This window comes from Clytia hemisphaerica, unplaced genomic scaffold (assembly GCF_902728285.1).
Source record: "Clytia hemisphaerica strain Z4C2 unplaced genomic scaffold, Clytia hemisphaerica genome assembly, whole genome shotgun sequence".
NCBI classification, from domain to species: Eukaryota; Metazoa; Cnidaria; class Hydrozoa; order Leptothecata; family Clytiidae; genus Clytia; species Clytia hemisphaerica.
This window is the reverse complement of record NW_027103956.1, coordinates 132,275-147,415: the sequence shown is the minus strand read 5'-3', so window position 1 is coordinate 147,415 and position 15,141 is coordinate 132,275. Positions and strand designations below refer to the sequence as shown.

At 34.2% G+C, this 15,141-nt stretch overlaps 1 protein-coding gene across 1 annotated transcript; it reads right to left on the bottom strand.

Moving 5' to 3' along the window:
* Positions 1-376: 376 nt before the first annotated feature.
* Positions 377-3,443, bottom strand: LOC136810166 (uncharacterized). The gene is made up of 7 exons (XM_067066739.1): positions 2,051-3,443; positions 1,763-1,878; positions 1,483-1,545; positions 1,254-1,370; positions 831-938; positions 659-742; positions 377-528 (listed from the first exon to the last, which is right to left on the bottom strand). Exons 1-5 carry the CDS (start codon positions 3,081-3,083, stop codon positions 918-920), a joined length of 1,350 nt encoding a protein of 449 aa, XP_066922840.1. The 5' UTR covers positions 3,084-3,443; the 3' UTR covers positions 377-528; positions 659-742; positions 831-917.
* Positions 3,444-15,141: the final 11,698 nt, after the last annotated feature.

Below are 15,141 nucleotides of genomic sequence, written 5' to 3'. Positions count from 1 at the left end.
ATCTAATACCAAATCGAACTTCCTCTTAAGCTTTTCAATTATTGTCATAATATTTTTAGCTTGATGATATCTTTCCTCATCTTTTGGAACCACTGCTATCTCTTCCTTATCTTCTGACATTGCCTTTTTCTCAAGATTTTTTAACTCTTCTTTTGCACTTGTCCATTCATTTGTAAGCTGCACTTCGATTCTTGTGACTAACTTTTCAAATTGACTTGAAGCACTACTTTTGAAATTAATGTTGACGTTGAATACTTTTGTCTCCGGATGAATGTTGCTGAATGAAAAAGTGAAAGCTTGTTACTCAAACTGTGACACTTCTTAAACAAAAAGTGACGTTTAAAAAATAATCACAAATTTTTCTTCAATTGCCTCTTACTTGCCTCCTACCAATAGCTTTACTGTATAAGATGATAAGTCAAAATTTGCCTACAACGAAAAAAAGGTCTAGTTGGAAATACAAACCAATTTGTTCATCTTCAGCCTTTGAATTTGGTTCTTCAATGTTCGTCACTGACACATAAGGGACTACAATGAAAAAAAACAAACCTATACAATTTTTTGACCAAATCCTATTATTGTCTTGTTTATTTTAACCAATTTTCAATATATGTTGTGGTAGACACTCAAATATATGAAAATTAATGCATATACAAACCTAATGCTAATGGTGTTTGTCCACACTCAGGTTCAGACTTTGATGTATCATCATTTGTATTGGACTCATCAGCAGTAGAGACAACTAAAAATCAAGAATTTTATATAAGAAACAAAGTCTTATTGACAAAAGAAAGAATGGCTAATTCGGAAATATTTGAGTTTTTACTTACCAATATCCATTGACTCTTCAATTTCATTCGACATTGACTCTTCAATTTCATTCGACAATGACTCTTCAATTTCCTCATTTGTTGAAATCATAGAAGTTGAAATAGGTGCTATAAAAGTATGAATTTATGTTAACTACCCTGAGGTTTGGAATGTGTAACTTTATTAAATTTGAGCCTACCATTTCTTTGTGTATTTCTGTTTTATCTATACTAAAAGTCTAATTCTGAATGAGGCCCCCCCCCCCGACATTATATATTTTGGGCTGGAAGTTACGTGACCAATATTGCTTGTAGTTGAGTGTGAATAGGTTGAAAAAGAAAGTGCCAGTGGTATTTCTCAAAAGGGCTTTTGATGCGTTCAGATAATCCCCGCCTGGCTAGCTAGGGTCTTCATTTAAAGAGTGAGAATATGTCTATACTCACGCATATGACTAATGGATGGACAGACTTTCTTTGGTTGTGAGGGTCCTGGAGTGCTTTGTAGGATTTGTGTTGTGCTGTGAAGGTTGTCCAGGATGTTTTCGTTAATTGATGTGTCAACTGATAGAAAAAAGGAATTAAATGTTAAGATTTTATTAGCTATTAATATAAAATCAATCATAAATTTCTAATCAGAAAGAATTCCCATTTAAAAAAAAAAAGAATTACTTACGCATTTTCTTGATAGGTGTTTTTGGATCACAAGGAGTCGAAAAGATTGAAGACGGCTTGTTTTCTAAAGAAGAAAGAATCTTTGTAAATAAAACCAGTTTCTTAGCTGATGTCTCAAAAACATAAAACAGATTATAGCTTTGTTACTTTTTTGCTTCTTACAGATTGTTTCTACTGAAAAAAGTGTAATTAATACAACAAATAAAAATCAACCGTAAAGTTTTCACTGTTTTGCTATTTTATTTTAATGCTAAATTTAGGCTCTGGGCTGTTATTCGAACCTTGAGTTGTTCTAAGTTTGGGCTGTCCAAAACCATATTTGCAATAGCTGCCGCCGGTGTAATGTTCAGATCTATTGCTGTGGGCACCTCAATACCTGTCACTTTTCTTTTTGACGCTGCAAAGGGAATGAATAGAAATTTTAATAGTTATCCTTACCTTCTGTTTTCTAGAACAAAACAAGGAAATATAATGCTATATTTATAGTAGAATTGTTTGTTAACGTTGACATACAATGAAGGTGGTTCACATAAAATGGACTGTTTAAAAATGTGCTATGTGCTATTTACCTCTTCGTGTACTCTTGATCAATTTAAGGCTACTCAAATCCCTTATTTCCCCTTCCTCGTTGATTTTGACTGCGTGGCAAGGGATGTTGTCTGAATCATTTTCCAGGAGGTCATTCCAGATGTCTTGGACACGCTTCAACTCCTTTGCCAACGTGAAGGACCTGAAATGACTCATTTTGAAATTTCTTACATTCGGTTTCAGATCACAAAGGACGATTCCATCTTTGCGTTCGACCCAGTTGTTTTGGATTGACAAGAAGTCTGCAATGGACTCGCAATGTGCCTGCCAAACATACGGGTAAGCATTGATTATTGCTGGGGGGATGACGGTTTCGCATCGTTTTTTTGGCTTGACATTGACTTTACTGACGATTGACTTGCATTTTCTCTCTCTTTTATTCATCAGCTTTTCCTCCGTTAACTCCTCACGGACTTGGATCCGAAGAAAACCGTTGGCGAGAACGTTATCAGGATGATGGTTTGATGTTCCCAGTGCAAACTTCTTCAGAATTGTGAACATCCTTTCCTCATCTTCGGCGTTAATTGATGGCATGGGAAACAAACGGAAATGTAGCGGTGCGTGTAGGAGCGAATGGAAATACTGGCCGAAAAACTTTCGTGAAGTTAACTTTTTTGGACGGAGAAAAGAATCAATCAAAGTAATGGCGTGAATGAAGACGAGATTTGAGAATCGAAAAATTAGTTGGGGTGTCCGCTCACGTGAATAGCAGATCTCTTGAATTTCACACATGGTCTCAAATAGCACCATGAATTTATCATCGAGCTTAAGACGCATCATCGATGTTAGCTCTAGCAACGCTTTACGATAGTCACATCCTCGTTTGACCTGCTTATCACCAAATGCTGCGTCGAGGGCTTTTTCAAAATACTTTTTGTCTGCTTTCTTCATGTGTTGTGGTAATTCCTCGAAAAGGTTCCTGAGATGCCCCGTAATGGTGTGAAGGGGCTCAACACCAATAACTTCATAGTCGCCTAAACCGATCATCGTTAAACCTTGTCCGAGGAGCTTCATGAAGGAGTGCTGGCAGCCGATGACAACCTGCTAGTTCATCTTCAAGATACTGTTTCAGGTCTTTCACTGGTTCTGCTTCCAGCCATCCCTTGACCTCTCGATTATTCAGATCAGCCACAACTTGGTGCTTACGTAAGGCAGAAACGTAATCGAAGGCACCCTCTTCGGTGAGCTGCTGTCCGATGACGCTCTGCTGTCCGATGACGCTCTGCTGGACCTTTTTGCATTTGTCTTCCAATGTCGTGAATTTAGCGCAGAGGGCTTGCTGTAAACTAAAGCTCACGCCATTGAATTTTAGATTACAAAGCCAACAAAAATGATGGCCGCCCTTTTTGTGACCACTTTCTAGTTGGCAAGCAGGGGCATCTCCTGAAAAATCAAAGCGACTTATTATTAGGCACGACTCGAAAGTGAACATTCAACCATCTACTATTTTACTAGACTTTCCTATAATTATGGCTCAGAGCTGTTCGTTGATTGTTCCCACTTCTTAGATTTTAACATGACATTTATATTAAAAATATAGAATAAGTGATATCCAATTTAATATCATGTTATAGTTTTACGCCGTGTAAATAGCTTTTTTATACATACATGTAACATAACATACCCTTAAAAATTCTGAGTGAGTCGTGAATCTCACACCCGTCAACTTTTATCGGCGTCTTTTACATTTCCTTGAGGTCTTCTAGCCTTGTGCTGCTGTACATGAGCTGTTGGTCATTGCTAGGGCAGCGGGCCAGAATGTAAGTCTCAGGGGCTTCGTTATAATTTGTGCTAATTAACGTAATAACTATTTGATGTATTTTTTGTTATTTCGTAGTGCAATTAAATCCAAATCAAATTCAGTTGACTTTCGAAGAGGAAGGTCGTCTCTCAACTCCCCTAAAAAACAAATTTTACTTGCAAACAGTGCGGACAAACGAACTTGCGGAAAACGAAATTGCGGAAAAACTGATCAGCTCAGATTCTGGGCTTTAGACTCGGGTACTACTGAACGAGGGCTTCGGTGGTATAGCAGACCACACTGGCTTGCCAGTCCTGGAGAGGTGAACTTCAAGTATAGGTTAAGCGTACCCGGCGACCTGCTCTGTGTTTTGACAAACACCCAAAGTTTGGATCATTTTTTGTGTGATACTTATCATAACTTTCAATAATACTATAATATTTTTACGAATACAATCTACGTTAATCACTTGAGTGCTGATAGTGGATTTAAACAACTTTATAAAAATTTACATAAACATTACAATTTATATAAAAATCAGAAATCTTCATGTTAATCACTTAAGTGCGATAGTGGATACGTATTTGAAAAAAAAAATTGATATAAAAACATAAACGTTATTATATGTGTCGTCTGGGAAAGTACTTTTTAATTAACTTAACTAAAGTGTGTTTTATACACTATCTTATTTTGTGTCTTTCGGGAAAGTACTTTTTAATTAATTTTCTACTGAAGTGTGTCACTTCCCTATTTGTGTCGTCTGGGAAAGTACTTTTTAATTAAATTTTATGTTACTAAGAACCTTTTTCTATCATCGTTGCCATGTCAACTAGCAAAAAAAGAGTTCCTACTTCTCCTTTAGAAGATACTGCTAGAAGCATTGATGTCCTTAAGGAAGATTTTACCAAAAGAAAAAAGTTGAAAGTTCATTTTCTTGACCAACCATCTACTTCCTCTCCAAAAAAGAACAATATCCAGTCTGAATCTGAACCAATCCATAATGAGGATGGTGTTGAATTGTTGTCTGGTTTTGAATCTCGTAGCTCTTCTTCTTCCCCCTTGGTCAAACCCAGTTGTTAATGTTGTTGGTCCCACATTTGACTTTCTATAAAAAAGAAAAACTTAAAATTATCTTGCATGAACACTCTTTTAATAAACCTTATAATATTGAGAATATAAACTCTCATTTAAATAATTTTAAAATTCTTTCTGTTAAAGAAGCACATACCAAATCATCTGTTCTAATTTGTGAAATAGATATTGTAGACATAGATAAAATCATGGATAGAGATAATTGGTCTGAAAAAATTAATAGGTTGCAAATCGACAAACGTTCAAGACTTTTAGATAGCTTTTGTGTGAATAAAACTGCCAAAGACTCTGACATTCCACCTATCTCTTTGGAAAAAGTTTATGAAAACTTAGAACATCATGGTATTCCCAGGGGTTTTAACTTAAGGAAAGAGGGTAATCTTGTTATTTTTGAAGTTGTAAAAGGTGACATTTCTGAAGAATTTTCTTTCACTACTAAAATAAATAATCTTATTCGTAAACACCACGTCAGAATCTACGATCCAGTAGATAATTATATAACTCAATGTAAAAAATGCTTTAAATTCGGTCATATCTTCTCAGCTTGCAAATCTAATGCTCAGCTATGTAGTTGGTGTGGAAAAGAGAACTGTTCTAAGAAATGCTCGACTAAATCTTGTGTAAATTGTGGAAGAGGTCACTCTGCTTTTTACAGAGGCTGTGAGGTTTATAAGAAATTGTTTGAAAAAGCTACCATAACAAGAAACGATAGACAAAAGATTCAAAAGATCAACACAATCTCTCAGTCTGTATCAGAAGTTAAAACCACCTGTCAGTCCTTCGAAAAATCCTATGCACAAGTTGTCGAATTTGAGAAGAAATCTGTTTCTCTGGAGTCTAAAGTGGATCATTGTCTGACCTACATTGAAAATGTTGATAATAAATTGTCTGAAATAAATTCTAATCTTTGTAAGATTGTTGAGAATAATAAAACCCAACACGCAAAACTTTGTAAACTTAGAAACTCACCTTAAAAATCTTACTCCTAGAATTGATAAACTAGAATCCTCTGTAAATGTAATTAAAGAATCTTTTGTATCCAAAACAGAATTATCTGAAGAACTTTCCTCTGAGTTATCTTCTTTTTCCAAAAATCATGTCTCTAACAATTCTCTTATTCTTATTCTTTTCGAATGTCTCTATGCTATGGAACAGGGTCATATGTCTGACTTCATGAACATTTGTTTCCAGCTTCTTAGCATTTCCTCTAGACATCTAGGACCTATTGATAAAATAGGATTTACAGACAAGTTTACCAACCTTCAAGAAACCTCTCTAATCTGTGCACAAAATCCACCTGAATGTAACACTTCTTTACCATGACTTTGAAAATTTTGCAACTAAACCTTAATGGATACAAATCTAAGAAACAAGATCTTTTAACCCTCATTACTGAACAAAAACCAGACTTAGTATGTCTCAATGAGACAAAACTCATTAAGAAAGAAACCATTACCATTCCAAATTATATTCCTATCATGAATAATAGGATAGACAGACGTACTTTAAAATCATATGGTGGGGGTACTGCAATTTTGATAAAAAATGACATTGCTTTTGATTATGACAAAAAATTCCAGATTGGTAAACATGAAATTATTTCTGTCAGTATTTTTCCAGACTCAAGAAACATGAAACGTTTTTTCAACCTCTATTGTTGTTATTTTCCTCCTTCTTTCACTGTAGATCTAGATGTTGTTAAATTTCTCTTTCCATCAAATTCTATCATTGTTGGTGATCTGAATGCTAAACACCCTTCTTGGGGATGCCTTAAAGAAAACAAAAGGGGCTCAGATTTCAGAGAACTTTTCGATGAAAGTAATATGGAAACATACTATATGCCTCCTATTTACAAAAACAAAAAAGGGGAATATAAGGAAATAATCCAACAGATTATAACATCCCAAGATAGATTTTTTCAAATCGAAAACATATCATCACTCTCTAATATGGGTTCTGACCATCTCCCAGTTACTTTTTCTGTTTTTGATCCTCTTGCTTCTTGTAAAAAGACTAAATACATCAGACTCTATCATAAACTTAATCTTGATTCTGTCTCTAGTTCTCTCAGTAATTTTTCTAATGAAAAGTCTTTGGTGTTCAAGAAGTTGAAAACAAAACTTCTCAACTTATTTCTTTATTAAAGGTCATTGAATCTAAAGTTCCAAGAAAATTAATTACATCTAATAACCAAGGTCTGTCATTAAAGTCAAGAAAACTAATTAAAGAAAGACGAAAAATCATTAATCTTCTCAGGAAAAATAAACACTCCATCTTTCTGAGATCGAAAAAGAATCAATTAAATAGAGAAATTAAACAAGAAAACAGGAATACTGAAGACAAAAGATTTAACGATATAAAAACTAAAATTAACAATAAAACAACATTTAAAAAAGCTTGGAAACTGATAAAAACCATTCTAGATGGAGATAGCAAAAACAGTAAATTTAATTCCCCTAAAACTTTCAAAAAAGATGATGGATCATTAGTAAAGGACAAACAGGACATAGCCAATGCTTTTTGTGACAGGCAGAAGACAATCTTTCAACCTAACGAATCTAAAGACAATAGACATAAATATTTAGTAGACTATTGGTTTAACAACACTCAATTCCATCTCAGAGAATATAACTCCATTTATTATCGTTTTTCTTCTAATTTGACTAAATATGTTGTTGATGCTCCAATCATACTGTCTGAGGTTATGGATGTTTTGAAGGGCCTTAAACCCAACAAAGCTCCAGGTGATGATGGGATCAAAAACAAACTTCTCCATACCATCTCTGAACAAATAGCTCCTTGTCTCACCTCTCTCTTTAACGACTGGCTTAACAACTCTGTCTTTCCTTCCCAGCTCAAAACAAATAAAAATGATCCCAAAGAAAGTGAATACCACCAAAATATCTGAACACAGACCAATTAGTCTCCTACCTACAATTGGCAAAATTTTTGAGAAGATCATAGCAGATAGAATATACAATTGGGCTGAAACCAATAATATATTAAATAATGAACAATCAGGTTTTAGGAAAAACAGGTCCACCATTGACAATCTATTTCAATTAATTAATGACTTTCAAGAAGCAAAAATCACTGGGGAACGCATGCATGCTGTTTTTGTTGATTTTGAGAAAGCATTTGATAAAGTTAATCATAGTCTCCTTCTTTACAAATTAAACACTCTTGGTCTACCAAAATATCTACTTCATATTCTTCATAGTTATCTATCTAATCGTAAAGCTTTTATCCAACATCATGATTTTAAATCTTCTACTTTTGTTTTGAAAGCAGGTGTCCCTCAAGGCTCCTGTCTTTCACCTATACTTTTCTCTATTTTTGTTTCTGATGTTCCTAAACCTACCAACAATAAGACTAAACTGTCTCAGTTTGCAGATGATCTTGGGGCATGGGAAAGGTACAAAAGAGTTTACGACTCACACCTAGATGAATATATAGAAATTTTATTTGACTGGTTTGACAAGTGGGGTTTAGTAGTAAATTTAGATAAAACCAAGCACATTAACTTTGGAACAAGCAAAATCACACTATGGGTTAGAAACACTAGATTAAAAAAAGGAAATGAAATAAATTTTTTAGGTCTTTCCATTGATAAAAAATTAAATTTAATAACTCATACCACTAATAAAATTAATAGCTCGTATCATCTACTAAACTTTCTTACCACACTGAAAAACCAATATAATATGAATAAAAACAAACTTCTTATGTTCTATAAAAGTCTCTTAAGATCAAGACTTGAATACTCCCACATTTGCCTTCTTTCTCTCTCAAACTTTCAACTTAACAGATTAGAATTAATTCAAAACAAAGCTTTACGTATAATTTTAAACAAACCAAGATGGGCAAGAATCACAGACATGTATGCAGAAGCCAAGATTTGCTCAATAATAGACAGACTTAAAAATCTTTCTAAGATATGGTTTAACAAAGCAGTAGCTACACCTCATCACCCAATCAATCACACAGAATACTTAACGAGAAATAATCCTGATAAACCAACGTTATATGAGCTACTATTGTCTTTTTGAACTTCTTTTAATACACTTATAGTATTTTATGTTCTTTTCTTTTAAATCGACACATTTTTTCTGTTTCACCTCACACATTCTTAATTTCTACAAACTCCTTATTTAATATTTAATCACATATACACTGTAAATAATATATCACCTTTAACTTCATGCAAAAAAAAAATTAGTCCAAACACACTTTATAGTTTTTATTATCTATTACATCAATACAAAAAATATTTTACTTTCCACAATCATTATTTAACTTATAAAAATCACTTATTTTTCTTGCTTTTGTCCGCTCACATCATATCATATTTCTTATCAAAACTCACATTATACCTCACCTCAAATCATTTATTTTAACTCTTACTTATAATATAAATATAACTCATCGTATAATATAAGAAATACTCTTTTATCCTCTTCTGTTCTTAATTTAAAAAAAAAATAATCCTTTTTTGTTTATAATCTTTTTTATAAAACTCCAAGTGACAAACCTCTTCCTCTAATGTTATAATGGTCTTAGCTGGTTGTTGTCTCTCTCTTCATTTATCATTAAGATAATAACATACTCAGTATCTATAACCTCTTTCCCTCATAGTCCTTTTAATAATCTCTTTTCACATGTCGTTCAGTAGGCTGGAAACAGAACTTCGTCATTTAACCTAAACCCACAATGGGCAAAGACTTTCCTAACTGAAAGTGACGCCCCCAAAATAACATAACATATGAAATGTAGTGCAATTAAAACGTATTTTGTTTTGACATAATTTCATACCTGTTTTCTGTAAATATTCGTCGCTTGTGTAAAACAGGGCTTCATCATACAAGGAGTTGATTAAGACTAAAAAGTGAGAGGCGTTCGAAATTGCGGAGGCGTCATGCCAACATGCGAACATTTTCTTTCGATTTAGTTCTTTCAGTTCTTCCCGCGTTGTATTTTCATCAATACAAAGTCTCCTACATTCAATCTGCAAGTCTTCGGCAGAAGCGGTTTCATAGAATATGTCCGGCAGAAGACGCATGTATGGCTTTAACTTTTTCATTAGCTTTTCACGGAGCCTTTGAAATGGAAATTTTCGACCTAGAAATTAATGCAAAGCGAAAATACCTTGTTAAAATGTATAATATACATTACATATTATGTGGGTAATAGTGCAGCAAAAAAATCGATGATATTCGTACCCTTATATTAAATCTTTTCAAATTTTGAACCCTTTTATCTAGAGACTTTAATGGGATTAAGTTTTAAAATACCTTCAGTTTCGAATACTTCGATCTGTGGATCGCCATTTTCATTGATAATTGTCCTTTCGAACGCTTGGGGAACTATCAACTCTCCAACTTCATACTTTCCCTAAATGTAAAAAAAAATCTTACTAAAGGTTTTCTTTTGAGATTGAAACTGATCCTACAGTCTTTGAGGTCGAATCTAGTGGAATCTAACTCCACTGCACGAAATAATGAAAAAGCTCAATGTTGTGAGCTTACCTCCGTAGTTCCCTTTTTAATCTCCTCTTTTATCTTCATGCTCGAATCTTCACATGGTAGAGAAATAGTTGGATTGTCTTTAAGTCTAAAGGAGAAAATAATCAATCCATAACAAAAGTTTTTGTCATGAATAAAGACAGACAAACAAACCTAAGCTAGAGATCACTGCACAAATGAAAAGTCAAGAAAAAATTGTAACAAATATCTTTTTAGGCCAAAATAGGCCATGTTATAATAAAAATTTTTTCCGAAACTTCCGAATTTCGAGTTGTGAACTGCGAAATTTAATTCCGCTAAAATTTCTTCCCTTTAAAGTAGACAGTTTTTTCTAAAAAATTAATTGTCTCAGCTGAAATTTAAATTTAATGTAAATTTAGTGTAAATTTCTCTTTTTCAATTACTTTAGACTGGTTAATACACTTACTTTCGCTTTGCCTTTCTTTAGCGTTCCCCGCTGTTCTTTGGTCTTAAGCTTTCCAGTTTTTCTTTGTCCACTTTATCTTTAAGTATTTCGTAAAGAATTTGCCCACCGTTCTTAGAAATCGTTCCACTCTGATGAGTTAAACCAAATTCTTCGGCTAGTTTCTTGAATGATAGAATTTGTCCCGCGTTCAACATTTCATTTACCTGAAAAGCAGTAATCACTTAATATCGGAAGAGGGGAGGCCGTGAACAAAGAATTATCAGAGACACAGGATAATTCATAAAAAAGGTTCATAAAGTAGCATTTGAAAAAGCCCTTCTTTAGGTAGAAGTTTTAATTCCCGGTGTTGAAATTCAATTTTGCATCTTATAACTTAAAACTTCATAACGTCATATATAATTGTCAATGAAATAAACGAATCTGCGGACATAGCCAGAACATGAGAAATCGGCAAATACCAGTGCAGTAATAGCAACTCTCTCTTTTTGTCCGTGCGTTCTTTTGTCTCTGCACTAGTTTCGTGGGATTGGATCATTCTCATTTCATCGTGACTTGTGAATGACGTAGTTGTTCCCAATACCCTGAAATAAGACATTTCAGTTCACTCAAATACTATTTTCTTTCCCATTTTAAGTGAATTATAGGTTGTAGTCTGAAAATTTAGACCCAGATCGTAATATAAATCATATAGTATTTAAATTTGGAGGAAACTTATCTTCTTCTTTTTTATTAAATATTATGGCCAGCTTTGCAGATAAGAGGATAATTTTTTGGTGGTAGGGCAGAAGTGGGAAAGGCGAGCTTCCAAAAAGGGATTATCTAATCTGCTTTTTCGCATGGACTTTTTCAGCGAATCGAAGGTCTAAAAAGAATTTCTATTCTATAACCAGATATTAGAAACTTAATGGAAAGTTCGAGTTGACGGTAAGGAGGGAAGGTGAGCTCCCATAAAGGTTTTATCGATCTAGAGAGCAAGATAGTGGTCAGTTTATATGATCGTGGGCACTTTATTGTCGAATTATTCCGAGAATTTGCGCGCAAGGTTAGAAAATCATCCCTTGTGCGATCTGTATCAAAATATGTGCGTGTCTAGATTTTCTTTGGGCGCTAAAATGTCGGATTCTGAGAATTTGCGCGCAAGGTTAGAAAATCACCTTTTGTGCGATCTGTACAAAAATATGAGCGTGTTTAGATTTTCTTTGGGCGCTAAAATGTCGGATTCCGAAATTTGTGCCAGCCAATAGAAATCGTACCCCAAAGCAAAAGAAAAATCGTCCTGGACTGAAAATTTAATGCTACTTGATTAAATGCAGTAGATAGAACGGAAAGATCCAGCAAATGTGCATGAAAAATTGAAAGAGGTATAGAGAAAAAAGTTTGTAAACTGTATTTTGAAAGCTCTCAGATTTTCAGAATTTGAGATTTTCATAGATTCATAGCGGGACACTCGATAACTCACGGTTTAAGTTTATTAATAAAATGAACATTTTCTATTAAATAGCAAAATCTAAGTACATTAAAGTAGAAAATATCCAAAATATAAATTAGTTCGTAGCAAAATCTGATGAGTATGTATATTGCCCCAAAAATCTTAGCCATTAATCATCGATTAATTTTTATTAATAAGCTCACAAGATTCAATTTCTTTCCGATACCATTTTAAGATATTAGATACGAGTCGGTAAAGGGGGGAACTATGGTAGCTTTTTATCTTAAGTTATTTGAGTAACCTTCTATCATGTGCATTAAAGGAAGAAACTTTGGCGGAAAGAAAATTTGGAAGATTTGGCCAAAGTCGTCAGCCAAATTTAATTTATATAACGTACCGCTAAATTTCGTCCTACTTTAGGCTCCAAAATTGGGCTTTCAACGATTTTGCTATCATTTTTGACCCTAAATATCCTGCAACCACCAAATTAAATTCCCGCCAAAATTTCTTCCTTTAAAAGACACATTGAAGCACACGAAAAGTTTATCTCAATAGACAATCCAGTGTGGTGATGTGAGAAAAAAGTGGGCAAGAAGTAACAAAGTAGACTAGAAGACCTAAAAACCATGCTCAAATAAGACAGTACTGAATGGCATAATTTTAGAAGAATAAAATGAAAAGACAACGAGTGAAAGTGAAGAATACTTAGAATAGAAAACTATCAAAGATGAAATCACACAAGAAAAAGGTACAAGAAATATCTGAAACGTTTTAGCCGGTAAACTACTCTTCAGTGCAAGAGGTGAGTGTTGATCTCACTATCTTTCCAGATGTATTCAGTGTACCCTTTCATGTTCTAGGGAGTTTTAAGTAACGTGTCTGTTTTTCACTTTTACTCGAAAATTAAGCAGAGCATCTTTATTCTTTTATAAGCATAACGCTTATAAGCATACTGAGACCTGAATTTGTCTAAAAAATATATTATTTGAAACAAAAAAGATTGGTATATATTTTGTAAAAACTCATAAAGCCATTCTAGAGGTTTTGTCACCCTGAGTTGTCACCTAAAAAGTTCTAACTTTTGCCAGTAATACCTTGTAAAAGTGGTTTCATTTATTTGTTCGCTGATATCAGCAACGACTTTCTTTGCGACAGCTTTCTTGACCTAAAAGAGAATAACAAATGTAAACATTGTCATCGTGATTGATACCAGCCTTCTAATCGTCTAAAGGAAGAACTTTAATAGTCAAATTAAATCTGTTGTTCTCCGTTAGTCGATCAGTTAGATAAAAATAAATTTTTCAAACCTTGAATTAGAAAAAAGCTGTTTATATTAGATTATCATCCAATGAAACAAATTCCACTCACAACAGCTTTTGTCTCCAACCCTGTGAATCGAAAGTTGTGCCGAATTCGGTGCGATATTGACTATTCAGCTGCCTGACAGTTTCAATAGTCTCTTTCTGTACCTCTTCATGTGATGGTCTATACAAACCCCCTTCTTTTGCCCTTTTTTTGCCTGCTAAATCACCTTTTCGGATTGGGAAGAGAGCCAGTGCAGATCTTAAGCTGTCATCTCTTATACAGGCATGGCAGTGAAACACAGAGTGCTTGATTTTCTTAGCCTCAGAAAGATCTTTCCACTTTGAGGTACTAAACATTTCTAAGACTATTTCCTTGTCGGCAGCTGAATTTTTGCCAATATCAAACACCTTTTGTTTGACACCTTTGCATTGCTGCCCATACGCTGTTGGGTCAATCATCACACCAAACAAGGAATTCAACCTTAAAAAACAAAACAGAATAACAGTTGATCTACTATCAGGTTATCGTCTTGAGTCATTACGTAATATTTTCACCGCTTGAGTCAAAATGGTACCCTGAGTGGTCCTAAATCCAACATCCCTGCCTGAATCCAACCCCTCAAATAACTGCTAAGAAAAAAATTCTATGTTTACAAACATTTCCTTTCCAAGTAATTTATTTGGTTCATTTGGTTCAGTGTATCAAATCTCTCAGTTTAGTTGACACTTTGGTATCTTCATTGTGCCACAGCGAGAGGTTTGTTTTTATTTTAGTTTGTATCTTTGATTTAGGCAGGGCTGTCGGATTTAGGACCACTCACGGTAGTATTGCTCCCAGTAAAAGATCTATTGACCAACCTTTGAATTGCTAGTCTGGTACCAATTTGACACCATATAAAATTGGCAGCAAAATCATTGTATATTTAACATGACTTCTTAAAACATTACACCATAGACGTTTTTTCAAAGAGGACGTCTAGTTTTTTTCTTTACAGCTGTTACCTATAAAAGTGGCCGTCCAGCAGGCTAGAAAGTAGAGATACATCATCAGGTATCGAATTCCCAACCTAATGAATGCATCTGTACTTTCTAGCTTGCCGCATGGACACTTGTATAGGTAACAGCCGTAAAGAAAAAAAGGTCAGCGTGGTCACTGCGGCCGATCATCTGCTTTGAGGTATTTTTCATTACATAATAGTGAGGTTAAGTATACCAGGATTATCACGACGACGGACGAAAAATGTAATAGGCTAGTGGAAATACGAAATTTGATTGGTTGAAACTCACTAGCCTGTTAAATTTTCGTTCGTCGTCGTGATTTTACCGATTTACTTAACCTCACTAATAACTGATGGACTACTTTATTATTCAACGGAACATCCTCTTTGAAAAAACGTCTATTGTTTATTCTCAAAACATTACACAATCTAACCGTGCTGAAATATCCATACTATTAACCTTCCGCATGAAATTATAAATGAAATCTGTGCCATGTAGTCGGCACAGATATATAAAACACCACAGATAACGATTTTAACAATCCAAATTTGCTCAACA